Consider the following 24,802-nt stretch of genomic DNA (forward strand, 5'->3'; position numbering starts at 1 on the left):
AAGTTGCTCCCTTGCCTCCCAATAAATTCATTTTTGTGGCAAAATAAACCAAGTAGCAGTGAGGTTGGAGAAGGAGCTTTGTGCTTAGCAGGATTTCTTCCCGCTTCCCATGTACAGGTCTACAGGGAAGTGCAAGGGGGGGGGGGGGGGGGAGGGGAACAGAGAAAGAGGAGCAAGAATACAGAATTAGTAGGGGAGAGAGGTGTGGGTGGATGTCGAGAAGCCCAAATGTTATTGCTCTGAAATTGGTGATGGGGTTATCATCTGTGAAAGGTTTAGAGAAAAAAAAAAAGTGGATTGCTGGTGTCTTCAAAATATTGGCTTTGGACAAATAAGATTCACTAGTCATGGATAGCAACTCACGTAAGTAAAAGCAACTCAGATTTCAAATTCCCATTGCCTTCTGGGTAATTTCTAGAAAGAGATATGGCCAAGAAAGCAAACCCTAACAGAAAATCAGGAGTGGAGGCCCCAAGGATATCTTCACCCGTGTTGGAAGGAAGGATGCCACTTTCAACCTGTATAGTAATATGGTTGAAGGAAGTGACTAACATCTATTGTGTTATCTCATGCTTAAGCATGATTGACATTTTTTGTAGGTGTTGCTCTAAACAAGGGATAGTGAACTCCAGTTCTCAAGTGTCACAAACAAGCCAGGTTTTCAGGATATCTACAGTGAATATACATGAGAAAGATTTGCATACAAATAAAGCGAGCAGATAGCGTTAAATTTTGACATTGGCTAACAGCTCTGCTTGTAACAGAGTGCTGAGACTGATAACTGGCACCAGCCCTGATCTAGAAAAAAAAAAAAAAAAAAAAAAAAAAAAAAAAAAGAGTAGGGTTTGTGGTAGAATAGGTAGCGAGAACAGACTAGATAAGTAGTGTAGTCATTATATTCTCAATTTTTATGCTGATTATATCTGCATTATCATTGCTCCAGTTCACAAAAATGGTTCAGTACTTACGTATTCAAATCGATCTTTGCATAATTGAACCATGAGATGTAAGAAAACTAGTCCAGCAAACCAGAGACACCACATCACTACTTCTTCTACAGTCTGAACATTCAGTACGCCAAAGATAAAAATAAACTTGTAGAAGATGAAATTCCAAAATTTGTCCTTTAGGTGCTAAGAAAAAAAAAAAAGAAAAAAAAAAAAAAAGTGTAAAACAAATAGTTACTAAAACCACCTGACCTGTGTTTAGAACCCAAGCACGATAGGCATTATTTTCTGAGTGTCAACCTTGATCAACTATATAGGGAGGTTTTAAGGTAGCACGAGTTAGCCATGATGCAAAAATGTTAAAGAAGGCAAGTTCACTTACTGTAAATGGGGGGGGGGGGGGGGGGGGGGGGGTGTCTCCATAGACAACATGATGAATAAGCCATGAAATGTGGGTGATGTTATCCGACAGTGCCGAGCAGACCCATCTCTAGGCTCAGTAAAGTTTTAACACTTGAGCATGTGTGAGAGCACCTGCAAGCATGCTCTCTCTTGAGCCCCTCAGTCAGCTGTAGAGCTTTGGCTATGCAGTCGACTCTCCAGGTAGGTGGGCAGGCATTAAGCATGAATAACTCATCCTACTGTCTACAGAGAACCTTGTTGACGGTATGCAAACTTGCTTTCTCCATCGACAAGCAGGGCTAAATTAGCCATGACGCATGGGGAGTCCCAAGCTTGCGTGGCAGAGCATTTACTGAATATCTAATCTGGTCCCCACTCCAGTGGAGATTAGACTACTGGGTGAACAGGTTGCACAAAACTGCTTGCACCTCTAGAAAGAGCTTGTCCAGAAGGATGGATGGAGATTGGCTTTCCATCCACCTGAGGGTGATAAACACAATGGCACCGAGAAGCACTTTGACCAATGATGCACTGAGGCTTGAAGAGGAGAGGAAAGCAAGTACTGAAGCAGATCTTTTTGAGCACAGGCAAATGGGTTCAAGGAGCCTGCCTGATACCAAAATGAAAAAAATGGAGAAATTACTTACCTGATAATTTCATTTTCCTTAGTGTAGACAGATGGACTCAGAACCAATGGGTATAGTGTACTCCTGATAGCAAATGGGAGACTGAGTCAGATTTCAAAGCTGAAGTCAGCCTACATATACCCGTGCAGGAAGCTCAGCTCTTCAGTATTCTCCTCGAAAAGCAATTGTGGATATACGTGTGCTTTAATAACTTGATTAACTTGGTTAAATTGAATAACTTGATTAACTAGGACTGGTTCAACTGATTTCTAATTGGAGACCGCCAGTGCACTCAACTGAATAACGCAGACACCGGGCAACTATGGGTGCCTAGAACTAGGGGTAATACCTGTCTTACCTGTGTATGTCTTGTTCTCGGGGTTTGTCACCCGAGGTTCCTCGATTCTGGGGTAGCCGTGGGCGGGGTGCTGAGTCCATCTGTCTACACTTAGGAAAACAAAATTATCAGGTAAGTAATTTCTCCATTTCCTATCTTGTAGCGGATGGACTCAGGACCAATGGGATGTATAAAAGCTACTCCCAAACAGGGCGGGAAGCTGCCAGTGGCCCACTTAGTACTGCCCTTGCAAAGGTTGTGTCCTCCCGAGCATGTACATCCAGGCGGTAGAACCTGGAGAAGGTGTGTATGGAGGACCATGTCGCCGCCCAACAGCATCTTGGTTTCCACCCAGGACACTGCCTGGGCCCTTGTTGAATGGGCCTTGACTTGCAGAGGTGGGGGCTTCCCTGCCTCTACGTAGGCCACCTTGATTACTTCTTTGATCCAGCGGGCTATGGTTGCCTGCGAGGTCACTTCCCCCTGTTTCTTCCTGCTGTGAAGGACAAATAGGTGGTCCGTCTTTCACCCAGATTCCGATCTTTCCAGGTATCGGACTAGGAGTCTGCAGACGTTAAGATGGCGAAGAAGGCATGAGTCTTCAGAGTCCTTATGTTCGTCTGGAGATGGCAGCGAGATGGTTTGGTTAGATGAAATTGAGAAACCACTTTCGGTAGGAAGGAGGATACAGTGTGTAGTTGTATGGCTCCCAGTGTGAACCTGAGGAACGGTTCCTGACAGGATAGCACTTGAAGCTCGGAGATGTGACGGGCTGAACATATTGCCAAGGTCAGGAGCCGTAGTGACAGGCTGCGTGTTGGTCTGAAGGAAGTTCCTGCTAGCAAGTCTAGTACTAGATTGAGATTCCATAAGGGCACTGGCCACTTTAATGGTGGTTGGATTTGTTTGACCCCTCTCAGGAAGCGGGATACATCTGGATGGGTTGATAAGACTGATGCCATCCACTTTGGCTCTGAAGCAGACCAGCGCGGCCACCTGAACCTTGAGGGAGTTGAGAGACAACCCCTTCCTTCAAGCTGTCCTGCAAAAATTCCAAGATCATGGGAAATTTGACTCTCCGCGGAAGGATCTTGCGGACCTCGCACCAGGCTTCGAATACTCTCCATATTCGTATCTAAGCTAGTGATGTGGCGAACTTGCGTGCTCGAAGCAAGTTGTCAATCACTGCCTTAGAGTATCCGCTTTTCTTCAGGCGAGTCCTCTCAAGGGCCAAACCGTAAGAGAGAATAGAGTCGGATCTTCGTGGAGGATCGGTCCTTGCCAGAGAAGGTCCCTGGTGTGCAGGTCCTTCTTGCAGGAAGGTCCCTGCAAGAAGTCTTCACATGTCTGCATACCATGGCCTTCTTGGCCAGTCCGGGGCCACTAGAAGTACTAGACCCCTGTGGTGTTCTATCTTGCAGATGATCCCGCCCAGTAGTGGCCATGGGGGAAAAAGCGTACAGCAGGTCTTCCTGTGGGCATGTCTGTACGAGGGAGTTAATTCCCCGGGATTGCGCTCTCGTCTGCAGCTGAAGAACTTGGGAACTTGGGTGTTGGACCGGGTTGCCAGTAAATCCATGGCTGGGGTTCCCCAGCGGTTTACTATCAACTGGAAGGCTGTGGTCGACAGCGTCCATTCCCCTGGGTCTAGGTTCTCTCTGCTGAGGAAGTCCGCAAGAAACATTGTCTTTTCCCACGATGTGGGAGGCTGAGATCCCTTGCAGGTTTATTTCTGCCCACGCCATGAGGGGGTCTAAATCCAGGGACACCCGTTGGCTTCTGGTTCCTCCTTGGCGGTTGATGTAGGCAACTGTTGTGACGTTGTCCAACATGACTGACAGACTCGCCCCGGAGTCTGTGGCCGAATTGTAGGCAGGCTAGTCTGACTGCTCGGGCTTCCAGTCGGTTTATGTTCCATCCCGCCTCTTCCTTGTCCCATTGTCCCTGGGCTGTCAGTTTCTGACAGTGGACTCCCCACCCTCGCAGGCTCGCATCTGTGGTGAGCAAGATCCAATCCGGTGGAGATAGTTTTACTCCCTTGCTTAGATGGTATTACTGTAGCCACCATTGGAGCTAGGTCCGAACCTCTGCCAGTAGCTGGAGGTGAATGGAGTAGTTCTAGGACGTCGGGTTCCATTGTGACAGCAGGGAACGTTGTAGTGGGCGCATGTGGGCCCTTGCCCATGGAACAACTTTCGGGGTTGATGTCATGAGACTGAGGACTTTGAGGTAGTCCCATACCTTGGGGTGAGCATAGTTCAACAGTTTTTGCAGCTGACCCATCAGTTTCCTTCTCCTTGAGGGGGGGGGGGGGGGGGGGAAGGACAACCTTGTTTTGCTTGGTGTCAAACCGGACTCCTAGGTACTCTAGCGATTGGGAGGGCTGCAGGCAGCTCTTAGCTGCGTTGATGACCCATCCGAGATTCTGCAGCAGATTTTTGACTCTGGTGATCGCCTGGTGACTTTCCTCTGGAGATTTTGCCCTAATTAGCTAATTGTCCAGGTAAGGATGTACGAGGATTCCTTCTTTCCTCAGTGTTGCCACCACTACCACCATGATTTTGGTGAAGGTCTGAGGGGCGGTAGCTAGTCTGAGGTGTAGCGTCCGGAACTGGTAATGATGGTCCAGTATCACAAAGCGTAGGAAGCGCTGATGGTCGTGATGGACCGGGATGTTGAGATAGGCTTCGGATAGATCCAGTGAGGTCAGGAATTCTCCCGGCTGTACTGCCCTTACGACCGAGCGTAGGGATTCCATGCTGAAGTGTGGTACCCTCAGGTAACTATTGACAGTCTTGAGGTCCAGGATGGGCCGGAACATTCCTTCCTTCTTGGGGATGATAAAATAGATGGAATAGTGACCAGTATTTTGTTCGTGCGTGGGCACCAGATCGCATTTAGGCTAAGTAGTTTTGTCAGTGTGGTTTCCATTGCCGTCCTCTTGGAGAAGGAGTGGCACGGTGATCTCACAAATTTGTCTGTGTAATGTTTTGAGGTGTTTGAGTGGATTCTCAGGATACTGTGGAGGTGATCATGCCCACAGGGAGGAGCCCTGTGGGGAGCCACAGTACCAGGCTAGACTCAGGATGCACAAACACAGAGATTTGTCTTTTATTAAACAGCTGATGAGTTCCAGAGGTGGCAATAGTGAGGCAATCCAGATATAGCAGTCCAGGGATCCTCGGCAGAGGAGACCCGTCTCAGAGATGGTTAGGGAAGTCTGGATGCAGGTTCCCAGTGCAGCAGAGCTATGGATGATACAGACTGATACGTTAGGTTACTCAGTTGGTAGCTGATGGTAGCGATTCCAGTAGGCAGAAGTAGATGGTTACAGGCTCAGAGGCAGGGAGAGCAGGCCCTTGAGGAGCGAGTACCTGATCCCAGTAAGGCACCTGAAAGAAAGCAAGGGGCCCCCGAGGATCAGGTACCCAGGTTAGAATATACCCCGAAGGGCAGAAAGCAGCAGCACAGAAGCGGCAGAGACCAGACAAGCCAATCCTTGCTAACTCGATGAGCTAGCAAACAAGGGCAGGCTAAATACCCGGATGGCGTGACGTCACTCGAGGGGGGACGCCCCAAGGTTCCCGCCATGACGTGGATGGCGCCCACATGCGCACCCTAAGAGGCCCTTAGGAGAAACATGGCATGAGGCTTTGCCATAGCCGTTCCGGGGACGTCGGAGAGAGCGGCATGCAGACATGGCGGTAGCCATCTTCCAAAGGCTAGCGGGGAGAGCAGAGAAAAAGATTGGGCACAAAGGTCAAAGCCATCTGAGACAGACGGACACAACAGTACCCCCCTTCAAAGGGTCCCCCTCCAGACCTCCTACCTGGTCTTGGTTTCTGAGGATGCATTCTGTGGTATTGCTGAAGCATCTCTTTATCTATGCTATTCGCCAAAGGTTCCCAAGAGTTTTCTTCAGGTCCATAACCCTCCCATAACAGGAGGTATTCCCATACTCTGCCTCTCTCTCTCTCACATCAAGGATAGCCATCTACCTTGTATTCGATGTCTTCTTCTGCATCAATAGGTGTAGGTTCAGGTGTCTTGGTGGAAAACTCGCTAAGGACTAGCGGTTTCAGTAGTGAAACATGGAACGCATTATGAATCTTCATTGCTGGAAGTTTCACACTGTACGTAGGAGTACCCAATCGTCGGAGGATGGGAAAGGGTCTAACAAAGCATGGAGCAAAACGAGCTGATGGTAACTTGAGTCTTAGAGGCCCTTAGGAGAAACATGGTGTGAGGCTGTGCCATAGCCATTCTAGGGACGCCGGAGAGAGCGGCATGCAGACGTGGCAGTAGCCATCTTCCCAAGGCTAGCGGGGAGAGCAGAGAAAAAGTGAGGTACAAAGGTCAAAGGCGTCTGAAACCGATGGACGCAACAGTCTGGGGAATGCTGTGGAAGTCCAGATAGTATCCCTCTCGAATGATGGTTAGGACCCACTTGTCTGACGTTATCGCGACCCATCTTTGGTAGAAAAGGGTAAGTCTGCTCCCTATGACTTCTTCCTGTGGATGGGTCTGTTGATTCTCATTGTGGGGTGCGGCCGGGACCTGTACCTGAGCCTGCTCCCCCCTCTTGTTGTGTCTGTTCCGAAAGGACTGAGCCCTGCTTGCGGGGCGAGGTGCTTGGTAGTGTGTGTTCTTGTACGGTCTAAAGCGCTGAGCTCCTCTGCCCTTGGTTCTTCAGGGTGAGGAGCGCTGGTTTCTTTTGTTCCTGTCCTCTGGTAGGCGAGGTACTGGACATTCGCCCCATTTGTTGGCTAGCTTCTCCAATCTGCTTCCGAACAAGAGAGATCCTTTAAAGGGCACCCTCATGAGGTTCGCTTTGGATGTCGCGTTGGCTGACCAGTTTCAGAACCATAGATATCTTCTGGCTGCCACTGCCGAGGCGAAGTTCCTGGCTGAGGTGCGCACTAGGTCTGAGGTCACATCCGCGAGGAAGGATACCGCAGGTTCCATTGTCTCAACAGGCGTAGTTGCATCTCTGGAGAGGAGCAAGCAAGACCGTGTCACCAGGGCGCAGCAGGAAGCGCGTCGCTGTGCGCACGGCACAAATTCTGGACTTTTTCACTCCAACTTCCACTACTATTGCCTAGTATAGTAGTTTAACATCTCAAAAACCAGAAGCCTGTTGAATTCTATTTAAAATCAAGTTTCAGGACTACTAAAGGGCAGGATGCTGGATTATCCCACAGGTCTGAATGGATCAGGATCACTGCAATTTCAGAATGCATTTCCAGAACCCAAAGATCTCAGTACAGGGATCTCTGTCCCTATAGATACTGGCCCCGATTGCCCTGCCCAGCTTGTCCAGAAATTTAGACAAGAGGTCTTCTCGTGGAGATGAATGCTCTGGCAGATCAGGTAAAAGGTTTGAGGAGATCCCCTTAGATTCTTCCTCTGAGCCAAGAGGTTGAGGAACATTAACCCATGACTCTGATGAAGATAATGGCTATCAAGATGGGAACCTTTGTCTCGGAGGGGAATACTCCCAAGGCATGTTTCAGGTGGTGTCCTTTGCTCTATCCTCAGAATGCTGGTCAAGAGTTCTCTGCAGAGAAGGAGGCCCTGAGTGAATGAGGTGGGCTGACTTCTACCCTTCAAACGTCTTGAAAGTTCCTGAAATGTGGAGGCAAGAGAGACTCCATCTTGAGAGAACAAATCTAAAATCCTGGACAGGAGAGGGTAAAGGATGCCCTCCTAGACACTAGCCACTGAGGTAAAGAAAGTCTTCATCAATTCAGTTAGGTGAGCTATGGATGTTGTGTCTTCTGGCACAAAGTTGGAGAAGAGAGATCTTCCTCTGAAATCAGCACAAGGTCATCCTCTTAAGAAGAATTCACTGGACTTGAAGTTCCCTTGTGAGTTAATTGTACTGAAGACCGCAGAGAAACCAGAGGCACAATGGAGCAGATAGGATCCGGTGTCTCTGAACTCAGTCCATGAGTGGATGACAGTGAGGAGACTCAGGAAGGTCTAGAGTCCAGAAACAGGGTGCAAACTGGAGACGAAGGCACCACCACAGGCAGCTGTAAAGAGAGTCTCCTCCATGTCTCCCTAAAGTTTCTTCCTGCACAGAGTGCACCAAATGCATTGACAGGGAAGGGGGCCACTGCTAAGGTCCAGTGCATTTGATGCTGCATGCTTCACCACAGACTGCTTCAAAAGGTGCCGATCTCACTGCTAGCTCCAACAAATGGAGCTTCTTCTGCGCCACTGAGCATGCATATAGAAGGGGGAAATGTCTCGTGGATGCACTAGAGGGCATACCAGTTGCAGTGAATTGCTCAAGTCCTGAACTGTGGCAGATCTGGAGTCTGGTGCCACAGCTGGGGAAACCTTGCCTGAGGAGTTCCTACTCAATTGGCAAGGAGAGAACCTGAAGAGGTCACATTCTGGGAGGATGAACAGTTCCACTGTTTATCAACCGGTAAAGTTCTTCCATTTTCCAAGCCCTGTTCTATTGGGATCAGGGCAACATCTGAACGAAATCATAACAGTTATCTGAGTTGTGATCTGGATCCAGGAACCTGTAGCAGATGATGTGGATATTGGTGATGGACATCTTGTAGACCCAAATGAAGTCTTTGAAGTCACTGGCAATGGGTCTTCTTGGAGCTGGACATTTCTTAATTTAATTTATCTTTCTGTCTGGAATAATCTGTGTCATTTGTAATTCACATAGATCTCCACACATAGTGGCTTGCAAAAGTATTCAACCCCCTAAAAAGTCAGTGCATGCACATACACAAACTGCAAAGGCAGATATTTAGAAAAAAAAATGGAAGAGGATATACATCCGTGCAGAAGTTTGGACAAACAAGACTGAGGGGCTCATGAGGCAGCATGCACACAGGAACTTTCACACATGCTCTATAATAAACGTTACTGAGCTAGAGAAATGGGCCTGTTCTGTGCCATCGGATGTAGTCATCCATGTGTCATGGCTAATTCAGCCCTGCCTGCTGAATGAGAAAAATACTCCACACAATAAAAAAGTGTGCAGAGTTCACTCAGTAGTCCGACAAAAGAGAGGCCAGAAATAGTGCTATATCAGCAGCATTCAGAGCAGGGCCTGTGACACGAGAGCACAAAAAATATTGAAAATATAGTGGCATTCATGCAGGGGACAATCAGCTGGGTTCCCAATATAAGAGAGGCAGTTACTTTTACATTATGCAAATAGTAGCTTATTGCAAGATAAAACTGAATCAGAAAATCATCAGTTCTAATAAAAATGTTTCAAAATGTAAGTAACAGCACTAATATTTACATAACTAAGATTTTTGTAAAATACTAGCGTATCCTGTATCACAGATGTGTGACAGACAATAAAATGAAGCATGGAATATGCTTACAGATTTTGAACTTCTGTTAGTTCAACCATTTTCCTGGTGGCTAAAGCAACAAACCTCAGAAAACTGATTTATATTACATGCTAAGTGCTGGCAGGCTCTGTACTACAGTACTACAATACTACTCATAACAGAAGATATGAGGCGTAACCTGCAGAGCAGCAGTTACTACCCTTAAACTTGCTGGGCAGACTGGATGGACCACTTGGGTCTTTTCCTGCAGTCATTCACTATGTTACTATGAAGATTCTAACAAGGATAATAATGAGACAGAAAACCCAGTGTCAAGTAACAAGAGAGAGGCCAAATAGGTACTTATTAGCAGCTTGGTTTCCAGAGCATACCTGTCTCTCACTCACACGTAGCGGACCGAACACCACACACTGAATCAATTTAGCAACCAACATCAAAAAACAACAGGCAGTGTTGACCAGCACCTGGATTAAAAACAAAAACAAAAAGAAGAAAGAGATACATTTTAGTCACTAACAGAAAAAGAACAATGTTCAAACAGTAAGCCATTAGCTACATTATCATTTTTGAGCCTAACAGTATCTGATTCAATGGCTTAACAGAACAGCAGGTTTGCTTACTGTAAACAGTGTTTTCCATAGATAGCAGATGAATTAGCCATGCTGTCTTGGAGGTCTTCCGGGCGGCTAGGTGGCGGAGCTCTCTTAGAACACAGTCTTTCAGTGTTTTGTGCCTGCTTGGATCCTCCTGTGCTTCCCCATCCTCCTCAGTCCGTATTCAAGCAGAGGAAATGTAGCAATAACTGTCCGGGTAGGCGGGAGGGTCAGCATGGCTAATTCATCTATCTATGGAAAACACCGTTTACAATAAGCAAACCTGCTTTCCCCTAGATAAGTAGTATGAATTAGCCATGCTGTCTGGGAGTCCCCAGCTGATATATTGAGCGCAAAGTCCCTGATCATGTCCCAATGATGAGTTAAGGTAGTGCGCTCAAGACAGTAGAGAAGATACGCGGACAGTTAATCTCTGTTGTCTTCGCAGCTTTAAGAAGTGCCCGATTTGAGAACTGTTTTGCCCATGTCTGCGTCAACTGCAGTGTGGTCTGCAAATGTCTAGAATAGGCACTTCATGAAGGTGAGCTATTGAAGCAGCCACAGCACAGCGAGCCTTAGGGGAGGCAGACAAGGTCTCCAAATGATTCTGATAGCAGAATTGTATGCAGTTTGAGATCCAGGACGAAAGGGTCCTTTTGGAGACCGGAAGTCCTTGAGTGTTAGGGTTAAATGACACAAAGAGCTGGGAGGCTCTGCACTCAGTGTGTGTGTGGCGTTTATAGTAAGAGTGCCCGCTTACAATTCAGCGTGTGTAGTTTACGCTCTGCTGCATTACTATGTGTCTATGGGTAAAAAGTTGGAAGGGTAATGGATTAGTTGAGGTGGAAAACTGAGACCACTTTAGGAAGGAAGGCAGGATGCGTACACAACGTAACTTTGTCAGGACAGAACTCCAGGTATGGCGAGAAGTGCACCAGTGCCTGCAGCCCACGGACACATCTTGTGGAGGTGAGTGCGACCAGAAACAGCACCTTCCAGGAGAGGAACTTGGGATGGCAAGTATCCAGTGATTCAAAGGGCGGTAGCATTAATTGCTCTAGCACCAGAGGACACGTCCTGATTGAGCAGAATCTTTCACCCCCATGAGTGCGAATTCCATCTGTCCACCCTGGAGTTGCTGATGCTGGGCAGGTACGTGGCCCGCAGAGTGATGGATCTGCTCTCCGCCCATTCCAGGATCCCAAGAGCCTCCCTGCAAAGGTTCCAGGAACTGGACCCTCCTTCCTTGTGGATGTAGAACATGGCCACCTGGTTGTCTGTGTGGACCATGACAGTCTTCCCTCGGAGTGCTTGTTCGAAGGCTTGAAGAGAGTTTCGAATGGTCCCTAGCTCCAGTAGGTTGATCTGTTGCGATCGTTCCCAGGCAGACCACAGGCCTTGAGTTTGAAGGTAGACTAGGTGAGTGCCCCATCCTTTGGTGGAAGCATCCATGGTGAGGATGGTGTGATGTGCTGGAGTTCACAGGGGAGCTCCCACCGTGAGAGCCGATGTTGTCAGCCACCACTCCAAATCCCATTTCATGCTAGGCGTGAGGGTGACAGGAGTGGAGAGATGGTTGGAAAACTGGTTCCATTGGGCATTCAGGCCCCATTCCAGGTGACATAATTGCAGGCAAGTATGGGGAACGACATCCTAATTGACTCGCACCCCAACATACTCTGCATAACGGAGTCATGGCTCAAAAACACAAGACACCACCCTCATTAATCAACTTACAACAACATCTACTCCATACCAAGACAAAAAAAAGGAAGGTGGTGGTATACTCCTCATGGCCCTAAAGAAAAACATCATAGTCCACCCCATCAACCCCCCCCCCCCCCCCAAAGAAATCAGCCTTTTCAAATCAAAATCACTACAAATCATCCTCCTATATGCCCCTCCAGGAACACTACAACACAATATATCTGCCCTAATTGAAACCATCACCACCAACATCAACATGGCCATACCTGCTATTGTTCTAGGGGACTTCAACCTACACAAGAACAAAACCCCTCTATCACCAACTGGCGAACTCCTTCTAGAAACCATGACAGCCATTGGTTTCAAACAAATAATCAACACCCCCACCCATAACTCCAGACACCCTAGACCTAATATTCATCAACAATCCCCACCTCTCCCATTAGCCTCCACCATCCCCTGGGCAGACTATAAACTCATCCACACCAACCTACAACTAAACCACCCACCCACAGAAGCAAACCAAACCAATCGACATCACCAAACTTTGCCCAATCAACGAACTCACCGAAATCCTACCAATTAAACTAAAAGACCTTGACATGAACGATGCAAACACTGCCACAAACTCCTGGACAGCCATCAACACAGAAGTAGCAAACATCAAATGCCCGACTATCAAAAAAGTAATCAAGACCTCCAATAAATACAAAATACCCTGGTACATGCATGAACTAAAGAACATCAAGCACCTTCTAAGACAATCAGAAAAACAATGGAGAAAAGATCCTTCCCCTCAACTAAAAGACAGGTATAGAACCATACTATACATCTACAGAACCAACATTGAAAAGGCCAAAAGAGATTACTATGCCAAAAAGATCCATGACCACCAATTTAACCCCAAAATCTTATTGCATACGACTGACTTGATACAACCTATCCCTAACACACCTCAACAAGAATACTCCACCAGAAAGTGTGAAGAACTTGCCAACTACTTCAATAACAAAATTACCAAAATAATCGACACCAACCCGCACCCCATCCAATCTGCACCCAACTCAGCACATCTCTCCACACCATCCTGGACCCAATTTGAAACAGTTGCCTCAACCGAAGTTGAATCGATAATTCAAAAACTAAACCCAGCTGCACACCCCATCTACCCCATTCCTATAAAACTTCTAAAACAAATCCCAAATATCATAGCCAGACCCATAGCAGATATAGTTAATATATCACTCAAACAAGGCACTTTCCCTGACTCTCTCAAATGTGCCAGCATCAAACCAATCCTCAAAAAACCACAACTCAAAGATGATCCATCAAATTACCGACCCATCTCCAACCTTCCCTTCATCGCCAAGATCCTTGAAAAAATAGTCAACCGTCAACTCTCAACACACCTGGAAAATCACAACATCCTATCCCCATCCCCATATGGTTTCAACACCGAAATACTCCTCCTTTCCCTCACAGACCACATCCTCAGAGACCTGGACCACGGCCAATCATACCTCCTCATCATCTCTGCCGCCTTTGACACTGTCAACCATGAAACCTTACTAAACAGACTAAGTGACATCGGACTAGGCAACATCACACTCAAGTGGCTTAAATCATACCTGACAAACTGGTCATACAAAGTCAGACTCAACTCTGCTGAAGCCAAACAAATCCCCCTTACACATGGTGTACCTCAAGATTCATCCCTCTCCTCCACCCTTTTCAACATTTACATCCTCCCCCTATGTACATTTCTAACCGGATTAAATCTAAGCAGACGATGTTCAGATTCTCCTCCCCATAGAAGAAACTATCGCAAAAACACTAAAAACCTGGGACAACCACCTCCCAAAGATAACACAGATACTATCTCAAATGTCCCTCAACCACAACAAAACCGAAATACTTCACAACAAGACCATCTCAACCCTCAAAGACAACAACCCAGGACCTGCAATAGACAGAATAACCTCCTCAGCCAGAGATCTAGGTGTACTCATTGACATTGAACTCAACATGAAGAATCATATCAAATCAATAATAAAGGATGGATTCTTCAAACTGCAAATACTCAAAAATATTAAACCACTTCTCTATGCCCACGCCTACAGAACAGTACTCCAAGGACTGCTTTTCTCCAAACTCGACTATTGTAATGCCCTACTCCTGGGCCTCCCATCCAACACCTTCAGGCCACGTCAAAAATGCAGCAGCAAGATCACTCTAACACCAAAAAATCTGAACACTTCTCACCAATCCTCAAAAACCTGCACTAGCTACCCATCACACACAGGATTCAATACAAAGTCCTAACACTCATACACAAAGCACTATACACTGAAAAATTCGACTGGCTGAGCCCTGCCCTCCACTATCAATCCACTCAGAGAACACTCTGATCCACGAACACTGGGCTCATTCCTACACCATCATCAAAAATGGCCCAAGGGAATGATCCATAACAGTGGCAGGCCCAACACTCTGGAATAGCTTACCACCTCAACTCAGGCTCAACCCCACAACCCAATCATTCAAAAAGAATCTTAAAACATGGCTCTTCAATAAAGCATATCCAACTACCACCCACCACATGAGGAGCTGCCCCCCCCCCCCCCCACACACACCTCCCCCCCTTACCACAGAACCGCATAACCACATATTGTGATCAACCCCAAAAACCCATGCCTTCTTACTACACTTGATGCCAAGTTTTAATGACTTTCTCTACCTCTAATATAACTTATAACTACTCCCCACAGACCAATTGATAGGCATGATACAAAGTTTTCAATGCAAAATGTTATAAAGTGCAATGCTATATTATATAAAATACAATGCAATATTTCATAAAGTCCAATGCAAATTGACACAAAGTGCAATATAAAATGTTACAAAGTTCAATCTGAAGTGTTACAATGTTTCAATGTAAACCAAGAAGTCTACGTTATTAGACTCCTCTGTTACAATGTAAACCAGTGTGATATGTCCTTTGAACATCGGTATAGAAAAACAAATAAATACATTCATCCATGAGCCAGATGAAGAGTAAGGTGATTGGGGAGGGGACCTCCTACCATCTTTTGAAGAGAGTACTGGCAGGAGTTGTGACTGCATGGACTCCACACCTTCTTCTGAATGCCTAAGCGAATATGCCTTAGTGAGAGGAGACTAGCTATTGTTTCAAGTGGACTTGCTCCCACTAGTGAATCTTCTCAAAAGACCACATGTGCATTTCAGGGACTCCCTTGGAACTTGCAGTGCAGAAAATGCTCCTCCATCCTGGACAGGAGAAAGCCCATCTTCCCTTTCTGGAAAAATTGTAGGAAGTTTCCTCTTGAAAAGAAGGAGACAAATACTCCTCACCATCTCAGACAGTTGGCCTGCCATCCACAGAGACCTCCATGAAGAAATAGGTGGGGGAACATTCTCCTCTAATACCCAGACAGGTTCATCCTTGCTGAGCACTGCAGTGACAGGAAGGGCCAAAGAAAAGCTTGGTGGACAGGTACTAGAACATAAGTCATACTGGCACCAATTTATTCCACACAGGTTGTGTCAATATGCTCTGCTGACTGGAGTCAGGATGCAACATCAGAGTTGCTATTACTCACTGTGCAAATGATCTGTTTCCATAAGAAGTGCAATGCTGGGTCAGCATCGTGTCTACGATAGTGACCAGCCCAGGTCACAGGTGGTCGTCAAATCCGCAATAGTTGATCTGTTTCTCATATCTCACTCCCAAGCATGAGTGCTAGCTTTCCCAAGTCTACCTGGTTAATAACTATTTATAGACTTAAGAACATAAGAAGTTACCATACTGGGTCTGAATGAGGGTCCATCAAGCCCAGCATCCTGTTTCCAAAAAAGTGGCCAATCCAGGTTGCAAGTACCTGGCACGTACCTAAACTTTTCCTTCAGGGACTTATTAAATCTTCTTTTGAACCCTGCTGTGATAAATGCCTTGACCACATCCTCTGGCAACAGATTCCATAGCTTGATTGCACTCTGGTGAAAAAAAAAAAAATACCTCCTACAATTTATGTTAAATCTGCTGTTTGCTAGTTTCATGGAGTGTTCCCTGGTCCTAATTTATTGAAATAGTAAATAACTATTGCCTATTTACCAGGCTTGTCCATGGGACATATTTTTCTGTCCCATCCCATCCCATGGCAATTTATGCCTGTCCCATCCCATCCCATGGGATTCCCATTACAATATTAATATGGAATACAGTTCAAATAAAATTATTAAGTTTATGAAAGTTTACGTTTAGTGTCTACTAAATAGGACTACATGTACAAAGAGACATGCAAAACGACAAAATTTATTAACTTTATTAACTTTAACACTCAAAAGTATAATCTAAGTATGACAATTTATTTTACAATATCAAGTATCGACTACCATGGGAAATACAAATGTGTGCCGTCCCATCCCATCCCATCCCATGGGATTCCCATGGGAATAACATTCCTATGGACAACACTGCTATTTACCCATTTCATCCAACTCATGATTTTATAAATCTTAATCATATTCCACCTCTCAGACTCTTTTCCAGGCTGAAAAGCCATAATCTGTTAAACCTTTTTCCATAAGGAAGCTTTTCCAGCCCCTTTATCATTTTTGTCACCCTTCTCTGTAGTTTTTCTATGTCCGCTATGTCTTTTTTAAGAGGAGGAAGAAAAAAAACTGCACACAATAATCAGGGTGTGGTCACACCATGGATCTATACAAGGACATTATGGTATTCTCAGTTTTGTTCTCTATTCCTTTCCAGATAAATTCCTAATATTCTATTGCCTTTTTGACTGCTATTACACTGGGCCAAAGATTTCAAGGTATTGTCCACAAGGACTCCAAAGACCTTTTCCTGGGTGGTGACTCCGAACATGGAATCCAGCTCTGTGTACCTGTAGTCAGGATTATTTTTCCCTACGTGCATTATTTTGCACTTTTCCACATTAGGCATCTAAATGGCAAATGCAATTTAGTCTCATAAGGTCCTTCTGTAGTTCCTTCCAATGCACTGCTGGTTTGTTTGTTTTTTTTTTTAATTTCTTTTTATTTAAGCAGAATTCAGAACACCGGTAATGCACATCAAAATATACAGTGTATAGAACAGTAACATGCCACAGTGTGGTAGAAACAGAATTAAAACGTGCCATCATTCCAAACTCTGCCCATTTTCCATTTGAAAAAAAAAACAATATATGCCCCCTCAAAACGATTGTGTCTCAACTGCAAATTTGGTCAACTCACTCGTTCCTTTCTCCAGATCAATTATTAATATGCTAAATAGCACAGGTCCTTATACAGATCTCTGGGGCACTCCACCAACAGCCTTTCTTCATTTGGAAAACCATTTAGTCCTACCCTCGTCCTGTTTTATCCAGTTTCCAGTGCGCAATAGGACAAAACCTCCAATCCCATAATCTCCCAATTTCCTGAAGAATCTCATATGGGATTTTGTTAAATGCTTCCTGAAAATCCAAAATGCACAATATCAACTGGCTTACCTTTATTCGCATGTTTATTTACACCTCCAAAAAAAAAAAAAATAAAAAAAAAAATCTAGTAAATCGGTAAGGCAAGACTTCCCTTGCCAAAACCATGTTGACTGTTCCCATCGCAGACGGTCATCTGCCTTTCAGCTCGACTGTGCTGATGAAGTTGATTGTGTCTTCAGCTGCACCAGCACACGCCATGTCAATACAACTTAAGGTGCTAAACGGCACAAGGGTATCCGGGAAGAAAAAGCAAGTCGTCACCCATGCATAATGGCTAGTTCATGCCCGCTTGTCAAGAAAAAAATTACTTGTACACAGACAAAACAATTCTACTTGTTCTGGGCTCTGGACCCAGAAGAGGCTAGAAGAAAGTTTTCCTGTTAACAGGTGGTTAGTTAGCTACAACTAAAACAAAAGTTTTATGCGTAGGCAAGGCACTGATACCAGATTTTAAGGTTAACTTGACACTTGATAGGCTGATTTTACCTTTTACCTCTCAAACCCGAAACTCTGGGTTTATCTTAGATTCTGAATTATTTATGGAGGCTGAAATTTCAGCAGTGGCAAAGTCTGCCTTTTTTTTTTTTGAACTTGCCAAGAGTTATGCATCTTTACCTGTAGGGTTTTGGTTTGGTTTTTTTTAAATATAAGGCTATCTTTATTTTAGTCATCTATGCTTAGATGTTACAGTACTCTGAGCAGATTAGCATCTATGTTGGTCTTCCTTAAAAAATGTTATATAAATTACAAATTGTACAGCATGCAGCAGCTCAGGTTTTAACGAATAGTAACCATTTTGTAGGAATTACTCTGACTAACTTATTGGATGGAATTTAAAGACCTTTAATATTTAAAGACACAGCTGACACTGGACCACTATAAGTTTGGAACAGATTAAATGTTTAACACCCATTTCACTGTTTCCTCTCAGCAACTGAATCCCTTCCTTGCAACAGCTTGTCAACTTCCAAAAACTTACAAGAAAGAACTCAGGCTAAGGCCCTGTCAATCCTTGGCCCTCGCCTATGGAATCTAATTCCTGAATAAACCTGACAAACCAGGAATTATTTAACTTTTAGAAAAATAAAACCTTTTCTTCCCCCTCCCCCAGAAAGCTTTGGAGCAATTTTCAAAATCGCTGCTGCTAGTTGATTTATTACCCAAAATGTTCTTTTTAGGTATTTTTCATTTACATATTTATGATATGAATCCCTTTTACAGTAGTGTAATAGTAGCACTCATACATATGTATTATGCTACACTTACAATAGTTTTTAAGATAAAGTTTTTGTATCTTAACTCACTTTTAGCACTTTTTAGTTGGAAAAGCAAGTAATAAAACAAAAATAATGATGATTGTGCTTTTCCAGCAGATAGATGCAATCCTGTGGTGATTTGGAATTCTCTACCTAAGAAGTTTTGCTTTGATACCAGAAAGATTTAATCGTGAGCTAAAAACATGGCTATTCAAAAATGCTTATAACCTAACTTAAAAATCAGAATGCAGAGAACTACATTAACAAGGCCAAGAGATTGAGATATTAAGAATAAATTAACGACTGTAAGAATTTCAATACAAGGTACTATGTGAAAACTATTAGATTAGTTTCCCAAACTACTTACCTTATGTCTAAGTTCTTTAGTGTATTTGAACATCCCTTTTGATTTATGTTGATTCCTGTCTATGAATACTACTCCGTAAACCGTAACCATTTGATTTATAACATGAATGTTAATTTTGTAAACCATTGTGATCTTTAAATTGGACAGTACATAAAATGTATATATACATACACACACTACAAAATGCTGACAATTTTACCCACCCCATACACAAACCCTCCTCTCTGAACTTAGTATGGCGAGTGTACTTTTTAAAGTTTTGGTATTCCCAATGAAGCTGAATTTCTCTACCCTGAAAATACCAACAATATCATGGACAAAGCAGAGGCCCTACATAATATAAAACAAGCATAAATGAATAAATAATTAAAATAGAACAAAATGCAGAAAATGCCAGAGGGTAGGAAGGGGAGAAGATCAATTTTTATGCTGTCCAAAAATGTTCGAGTTTCAAATACATCTAAAGAAAAGAAAGTTGAAATCTAGCCATTAACAGAGAAACCAATCTGAGCTACAAAAGATTTACTACACTCTCAGCCCTTCCTAAAAATGTGAAGAAAGGGCAAATAGAAAAATCAAGTGTCCATTCTACAAAAGTCAAAAGGTATGGAAAAAAATTATGAAGGGAAGTTACTCTCCACTTGAGTGTGCAGAATATCCCAAAACAGGCTCAAACATCCATTCTGCAGCCTAAGAAATTGCTACTAGCCAAGTGCCTCCAAATATTCTCTTTATGCAACTCAAACATTCAATGTTTAAAGAAGCTTGTCACATAATACATAATCTTGAGGGGGGGGGGGGGGAGACAAAAAACTGCAGGCTCTCAAAAATAACTGCAATGTTTTCAATGGTCTAAATTTGTAATTTATTATACTATGTAAAAAATATGATATGAAGCAGCTAATGAATTTTAGACTACTTAATATTTAATATCAAATATGCATTAAGATATACACACACACCTCAGTAAGTTACCAGAGAAAGTGATTAAAACTAAAAAGAAATCAATCCAAACACCAGAGACCGCAGAAAAAAAATATTTTGGTTTTTGTTCAGGTGGCTTTCGAAAAACAAAATCACTACTACTCAATCCTCTTATCTGGGTCAAGGAAGTAGGAACATTAAATCCTCTTGCTACAGCCTTTCATGTAAGTACTCAAATATACTGCTCTCTGTTGCGATGGTCAGGGTCTAAACATATCCCTTCTCTCCAAGCTAGGAAAAAAGGAAGTTTCTAGTTAAAACTGATGGCAGTCTTACTCTTTTTATAAGCACTTATCGGCATATTTTTACTAGGTTACAATGAAAATAGTGAAAACAAAAGTCAATTTTTAAGGCCAGGGGAAACCAGTGCGTTAAAACTGGAGCAATGATGCCAAGCATATTAGACTCCAGGACAGCCAGTTGTGCGCATAAAACTGCCCTTCTGGGATATAACAATAATGAAAGGGGTAGCTGATCACTTTAAAGAGAAACTTAAAGTGTCTTTACAATTACATCCCTTCCATAATATGCATGCAGCTACCTTTCGGGTGGAAAGCCTAATTATTACTTTTTGTAGCAATAGACAGAATGGAAGGTGGGAAAGAGATACTTTATTGTTACTGATCCTGCAGCTAAGTAATCCTGGAAAAATTTCAGTATGTTTATTAAAAAAAAAATAAAAAAAAAAATGGGTCACTCTGCATACCACCCGAAGCTGTTTCCTGTTATTCTTTCTACTCACCCAGACACATAGGCTATCCGTCAACAAGTAAGAAGCCAGATCAAGGGCTAGGCTACCCCCGCCGCCGCCATCCTCCTCCTCCTCGCCCAGGGTTTCGGGGCTGCCCGCTGGGCTTGCCCCGCTCTCCAGGACCGGCTCTCCGCCCCCGGGGCCCGTGACCCCGCGATAAGCGCTGAACACGCAGAGGGTGAGCAGCAGCCCGCTCAGGCCCGTGTACAGCTGCAGGCTGGGCCAAGGGAAGCGCTCCAGGAACAGCAGCGGCATCGCGGCCTACGCTCGGGGACAGAGCCCGCCCGCTCGCTCCGGAGCCGTCAGACGAGCCCTTTCCGTTGGGCAGAGAGCAGGAGCCGCCACTCGGCCTTGGGCGCTGTCTGCGGCCAGGTCACCCCCTCCCACTCCCGCACGGCACCGCTTCCAACTCTTCCTTAGGCTGTAGCCTGGGCCTGGCCGCAATTGGCTGGCTCTGTTGCTTCCGGTAGGGGCGGAAACAGTTAAGAGAAAAAAAAAAGTCTGCCCCCAGCAGGAACGTTTCATCATCTCCTGGATCACCAGCGTTTTCCTTTCCGGGCTCAGCCCAAGCTTGCCATAATGTTACGATCTATCTACAACAGGATGAACCCTTTATAATAATTTTTATTCCTAAAAGCCTTTAATATAATAAAATAAAAAAAAATGCAGGTGACTCTTAGGAAGAGTGCTTTTATTATTATTTTTTTTTTTAAAGTTGTGATTGTGTAGATTTTCTGAAAACGTGATTTTTAAAAAATAATTTATTTAACCTTATAGGCTGAAGTATATGGATTGTAAAGCTTATATAGTGTTCTGAGTGTGACCGCTTATTATGGCAGCAATGGACTGTTAATTATCTGACAAACGTCATGAATTGGAAAAAGAAACAATTTTAATTAGAAAAACATAGGGGGGGGGAGTCATATCCTTAAAAAAAAAAAAAAAATTAAAGCTTCTTCAAAGGCAGCTGAATTGACATGCAACTGGAGATTATTTAGGGTTAAAAAGTTGCGCTATGCATCCGGCATGAGAAAATAAAGTTTAATTTAGAAGCAGCTGTGGTTTGTCATTCCAATGCTTTCCTCTTGCTGAACCCAATTAAAGGAACAGGGGCTCATACAGGCCAGCTCCAAATTTTAGGAAAATAATGAAGGATTTATTTTCTCCAACTGCAATCTTCTAGTGCTATGCGCTACAATAGCAGTCCCCAAACTTTTCAAGGGACTGGCCCCACAAGAAATTTTTAAAATCAAGGAGGGTGGGGGAGGTGTCTCACTTTGCAGTTTGCTGGGGAGGCATATCTGACCCTTTGATGATTTGAAATACTGACGGGGCGAGCGCCTGCTCTCCCAGCGCTTGCACAGGCCATGGCCCTGTGCGCGCGATTCAGTATTTTCATTTATTAAAATTAGGTCCGGCGGTAAAAAGAGGTGCTAGGGACAGTAGCGTGTCCTTAGCGTCTCCTTTTTGACGGAAGCGGCAGCTGTCAGCGGGTTTGACAGCCCATGCTCAATGTTACCAGCATCGGTTCTCGAGCCCGCTGACAGCCATGGGTTCGGAAACCGGACACCGGCAAAATTGAGCATCCACTTTTCTGCCCACCAGCCACAGGCCCATTTAAATTTATTTTTTTTTTTTACTTTTTTAAACTTTCGGGACCTCCGACTTAATATCGCCATATTAAGTCAGAGGGTGCACAGAAAAGCAGTTTTTACTGCATTTCTGTGTACTTTCCCGGTGCCCGGAGAAATTAGCACCCTGTTAGGTATTCCTGCATGATTCAGAAAGCAAAATGTGCAGCCAAGCCGCACATTTTGCTTTCAGAAATTAGTGCCTACCCAAAGGTAGGCGCTAATTTCTCCGGGCACCGGGAAAGTGCACATAAAAGCAGTAAAAACTGCTTGTCTGTGCACCCTCCAACTTAATATCATGGAGATATTAAGTCGGAGGTCCTGAAAGTTTAAAAAGTAAAAAATAATTTAAAAAATATTTTTTTAATGGGCTCACGGCTGGTGGGTCGAAAACCGGACACTCAGTTTTGTTGGCGTCCGGTTTCTGAACCCGTGGCTGTCAGCGGGCTTGAGAACCGACGCCGGCAAAATTGAGCATTGGCTGTCAAACCCGCTGACAGCCGCCACTTCCGTCAAAAAAGAGACGCTAGGGCCGCGGTAGTGTCCCTAGCGTCTCTTTTTACTGCCAGGCCTAATTTTAATAAATTAGAATACTGCATCGTGCGCACAGGAGAGTGGCCTGTGTGCCCGCTCTCCCGCGTTTTTACGGTATCGGCCCGAATGTGCAGCTTGGCTGCACATTTTGCTTTCTGAATCGCGCAGGAATACCTAATAGGGCCATCAACATGCATTTGCATGTTGCGGGCGCTATTAGGTTCGGGGGGGTTGGACACACGTTTTGGACGCGCTAGCTTTACCCCTTATTAAATCCAAATGCCGGCTAACAGTGCGCTCCATCAGAGCGTACTGTACTGTATCGGCCTGTAAGAAAGGAAGGTAACAAGCCTCCCAGAGTATGGCAGATAATATACCAGTAAAATTCATTCTAGGTTTTCTAGATGTTGACAATTCTGCTACTCCCTGGCGTATCCCGCGTGTCTGCTTCTTTTGGGCCGCTCTTACTTTTTTTTTCACTTCTTTCACTCCCTTCCTACACCCCCTCATTCATTCTTTCCTTTTCCTTCTATTCACTTCCCCCATCCCCTTCCTTCACTCACTCACCTACTTCCCTTCACAATGGACATTTGACTGTTCAGCAGCTGCAGGGCCTGGTCTTTCCACCAGTGACCTCTTCTGCATAATCCGGAACTCTTCTCCCGATAGTGACCTATTTTTCTTGGCCCCCTCAAGTCACTTTTCCTCAGCGCAGTCTGAAGCGACTGGCCTGGCTTCCTCACTGTCATCCTCTTTGGGCGCAGTCCACTGCTCTCCACCAGCAGCGCCTTTAATTGTCCCAGGTGGTCCTCCATGGTTGCTGTCTTGTGTAATAAGAAAGTATACCGAATCCAGTTTAATGAAGAAAAAAAAAAAGGGCTAGTGGACTGGTAGCATGAGCTCTGCAAGCAATAGGTGACATTTCAACGTAATGGTTTTGAGGTTTTTTTTAACTAGTTAACTGGAATATCTCCTCCATATCTTGGCCTCTGACCCCATTAATCTTTAGTTGAGGGCCTGGCTTCTTCTCTTAGATGGCCCCTGCTCGGGGAAGCTGAGTGGTTTCTAGATAAAATAGTTTGGCTTTCATATTAGGGCCCTTGAATAGAAAGAAAAAGGTAAATTGAAAATATATGACCTTTTTATTGGATTAACAAAATCTTTCATAACATTTTTTAAATCAAAAAATATAGTGTAAGTCTAATAAAAAAGGAATCTCATTCATATATATATATAAATAAATAAAATCTTTTCTTTTGTTAACCTTTATTTCTTAATAGTTTCTGGCATTACTAAAAACTTCCTGAAGGCTACACAAACTAAGGTGCATGCAGCACACAGAACAGAAAGCAAAAGCCAATAAAACTGGGGTAGGGAAGAAAGCATCATTCCAGAGGGGAGAGCCCTTCCTTTGTAAAGATCAACTGACTGGCTGAGGCTCTGTTCTTGTTGACGTCTGAGTCCCCAAACACGGACAGAGAGCAAAGCAGGCCTATCCCAATAGGTGAATGAGGCAGAAACCTAGAGCACCAGCCATTAGGGGGCAGCAAAGAGCAGCCATGTGGGGCCACAGGCGAAGCCCATCCCATTGACAGCCAAGAGGAGAAGAGCCTACCCCACTGCCAGCCAAGAGTAGAGAAATGGTGGGGTGCAAGCAGCACCCATCCTGCTCACAGCTGAGAAAGTCAGACACTCAGGCGGTGAGCAGTGGCAATGCTGCTTGCAGCAGAGGAGTAGAGAAATGGTGGGGTGCAAGCAGCACCCATCCTGCTCACAGCTGAGAAATTCAGACACTCAGGCGGTGAGCAGTGGCA

At 44.6% G+C, this 24,802-nt stretch overlaps 1 protein-coding gene across 1 annotated transcript in view; it reads right to left on the bottom strand.

The window, feature by feature from the left end:
- Nucleotides 1-21,313, bottom strand: part of AMFR (autocrine motility factor receptor) — a 111,072-nt gene extending 89,759 nt beyond the window's left edge. Inside the window, exons 1-3 of the mRNA XM_029608707.1 lie at nt 20,815-21,313; nt 10,018-10,110; nt 969-1,133 (exon numbers count right to left, since the gene is read on the bottom strand). Coding sequence (XP_029464567.1) covers nt 969-1,133; nt 10,018-10,110; nt 20,815-21,078 — 522 coding nt within the window. The 5' untranslated portion in view covers nt 21,079-21,313. The remainder of the gene's footprint in view (nt 1-968; nt 1,134-10,017; nt 10,111-20,814) is intronic.
- Nucleotides 21,314-24,802: the final 3,489 nt, after the last annotated feature.

This window comes from Rhinatrema bivittatum, chromosome 7, assembly GCF_901001135.1.
Source record: "Rhinatrema bivittatum chromosome 7, aRhiBiv1.1, whole genome shotgun sequence".
Lineage (NCBI taxonomy): Eukaryota > Metazoa > Chordata > Amphibia > Gymnophiona > Rhinatrematidae > Rhinatrema > Rhinatrema bivittatum.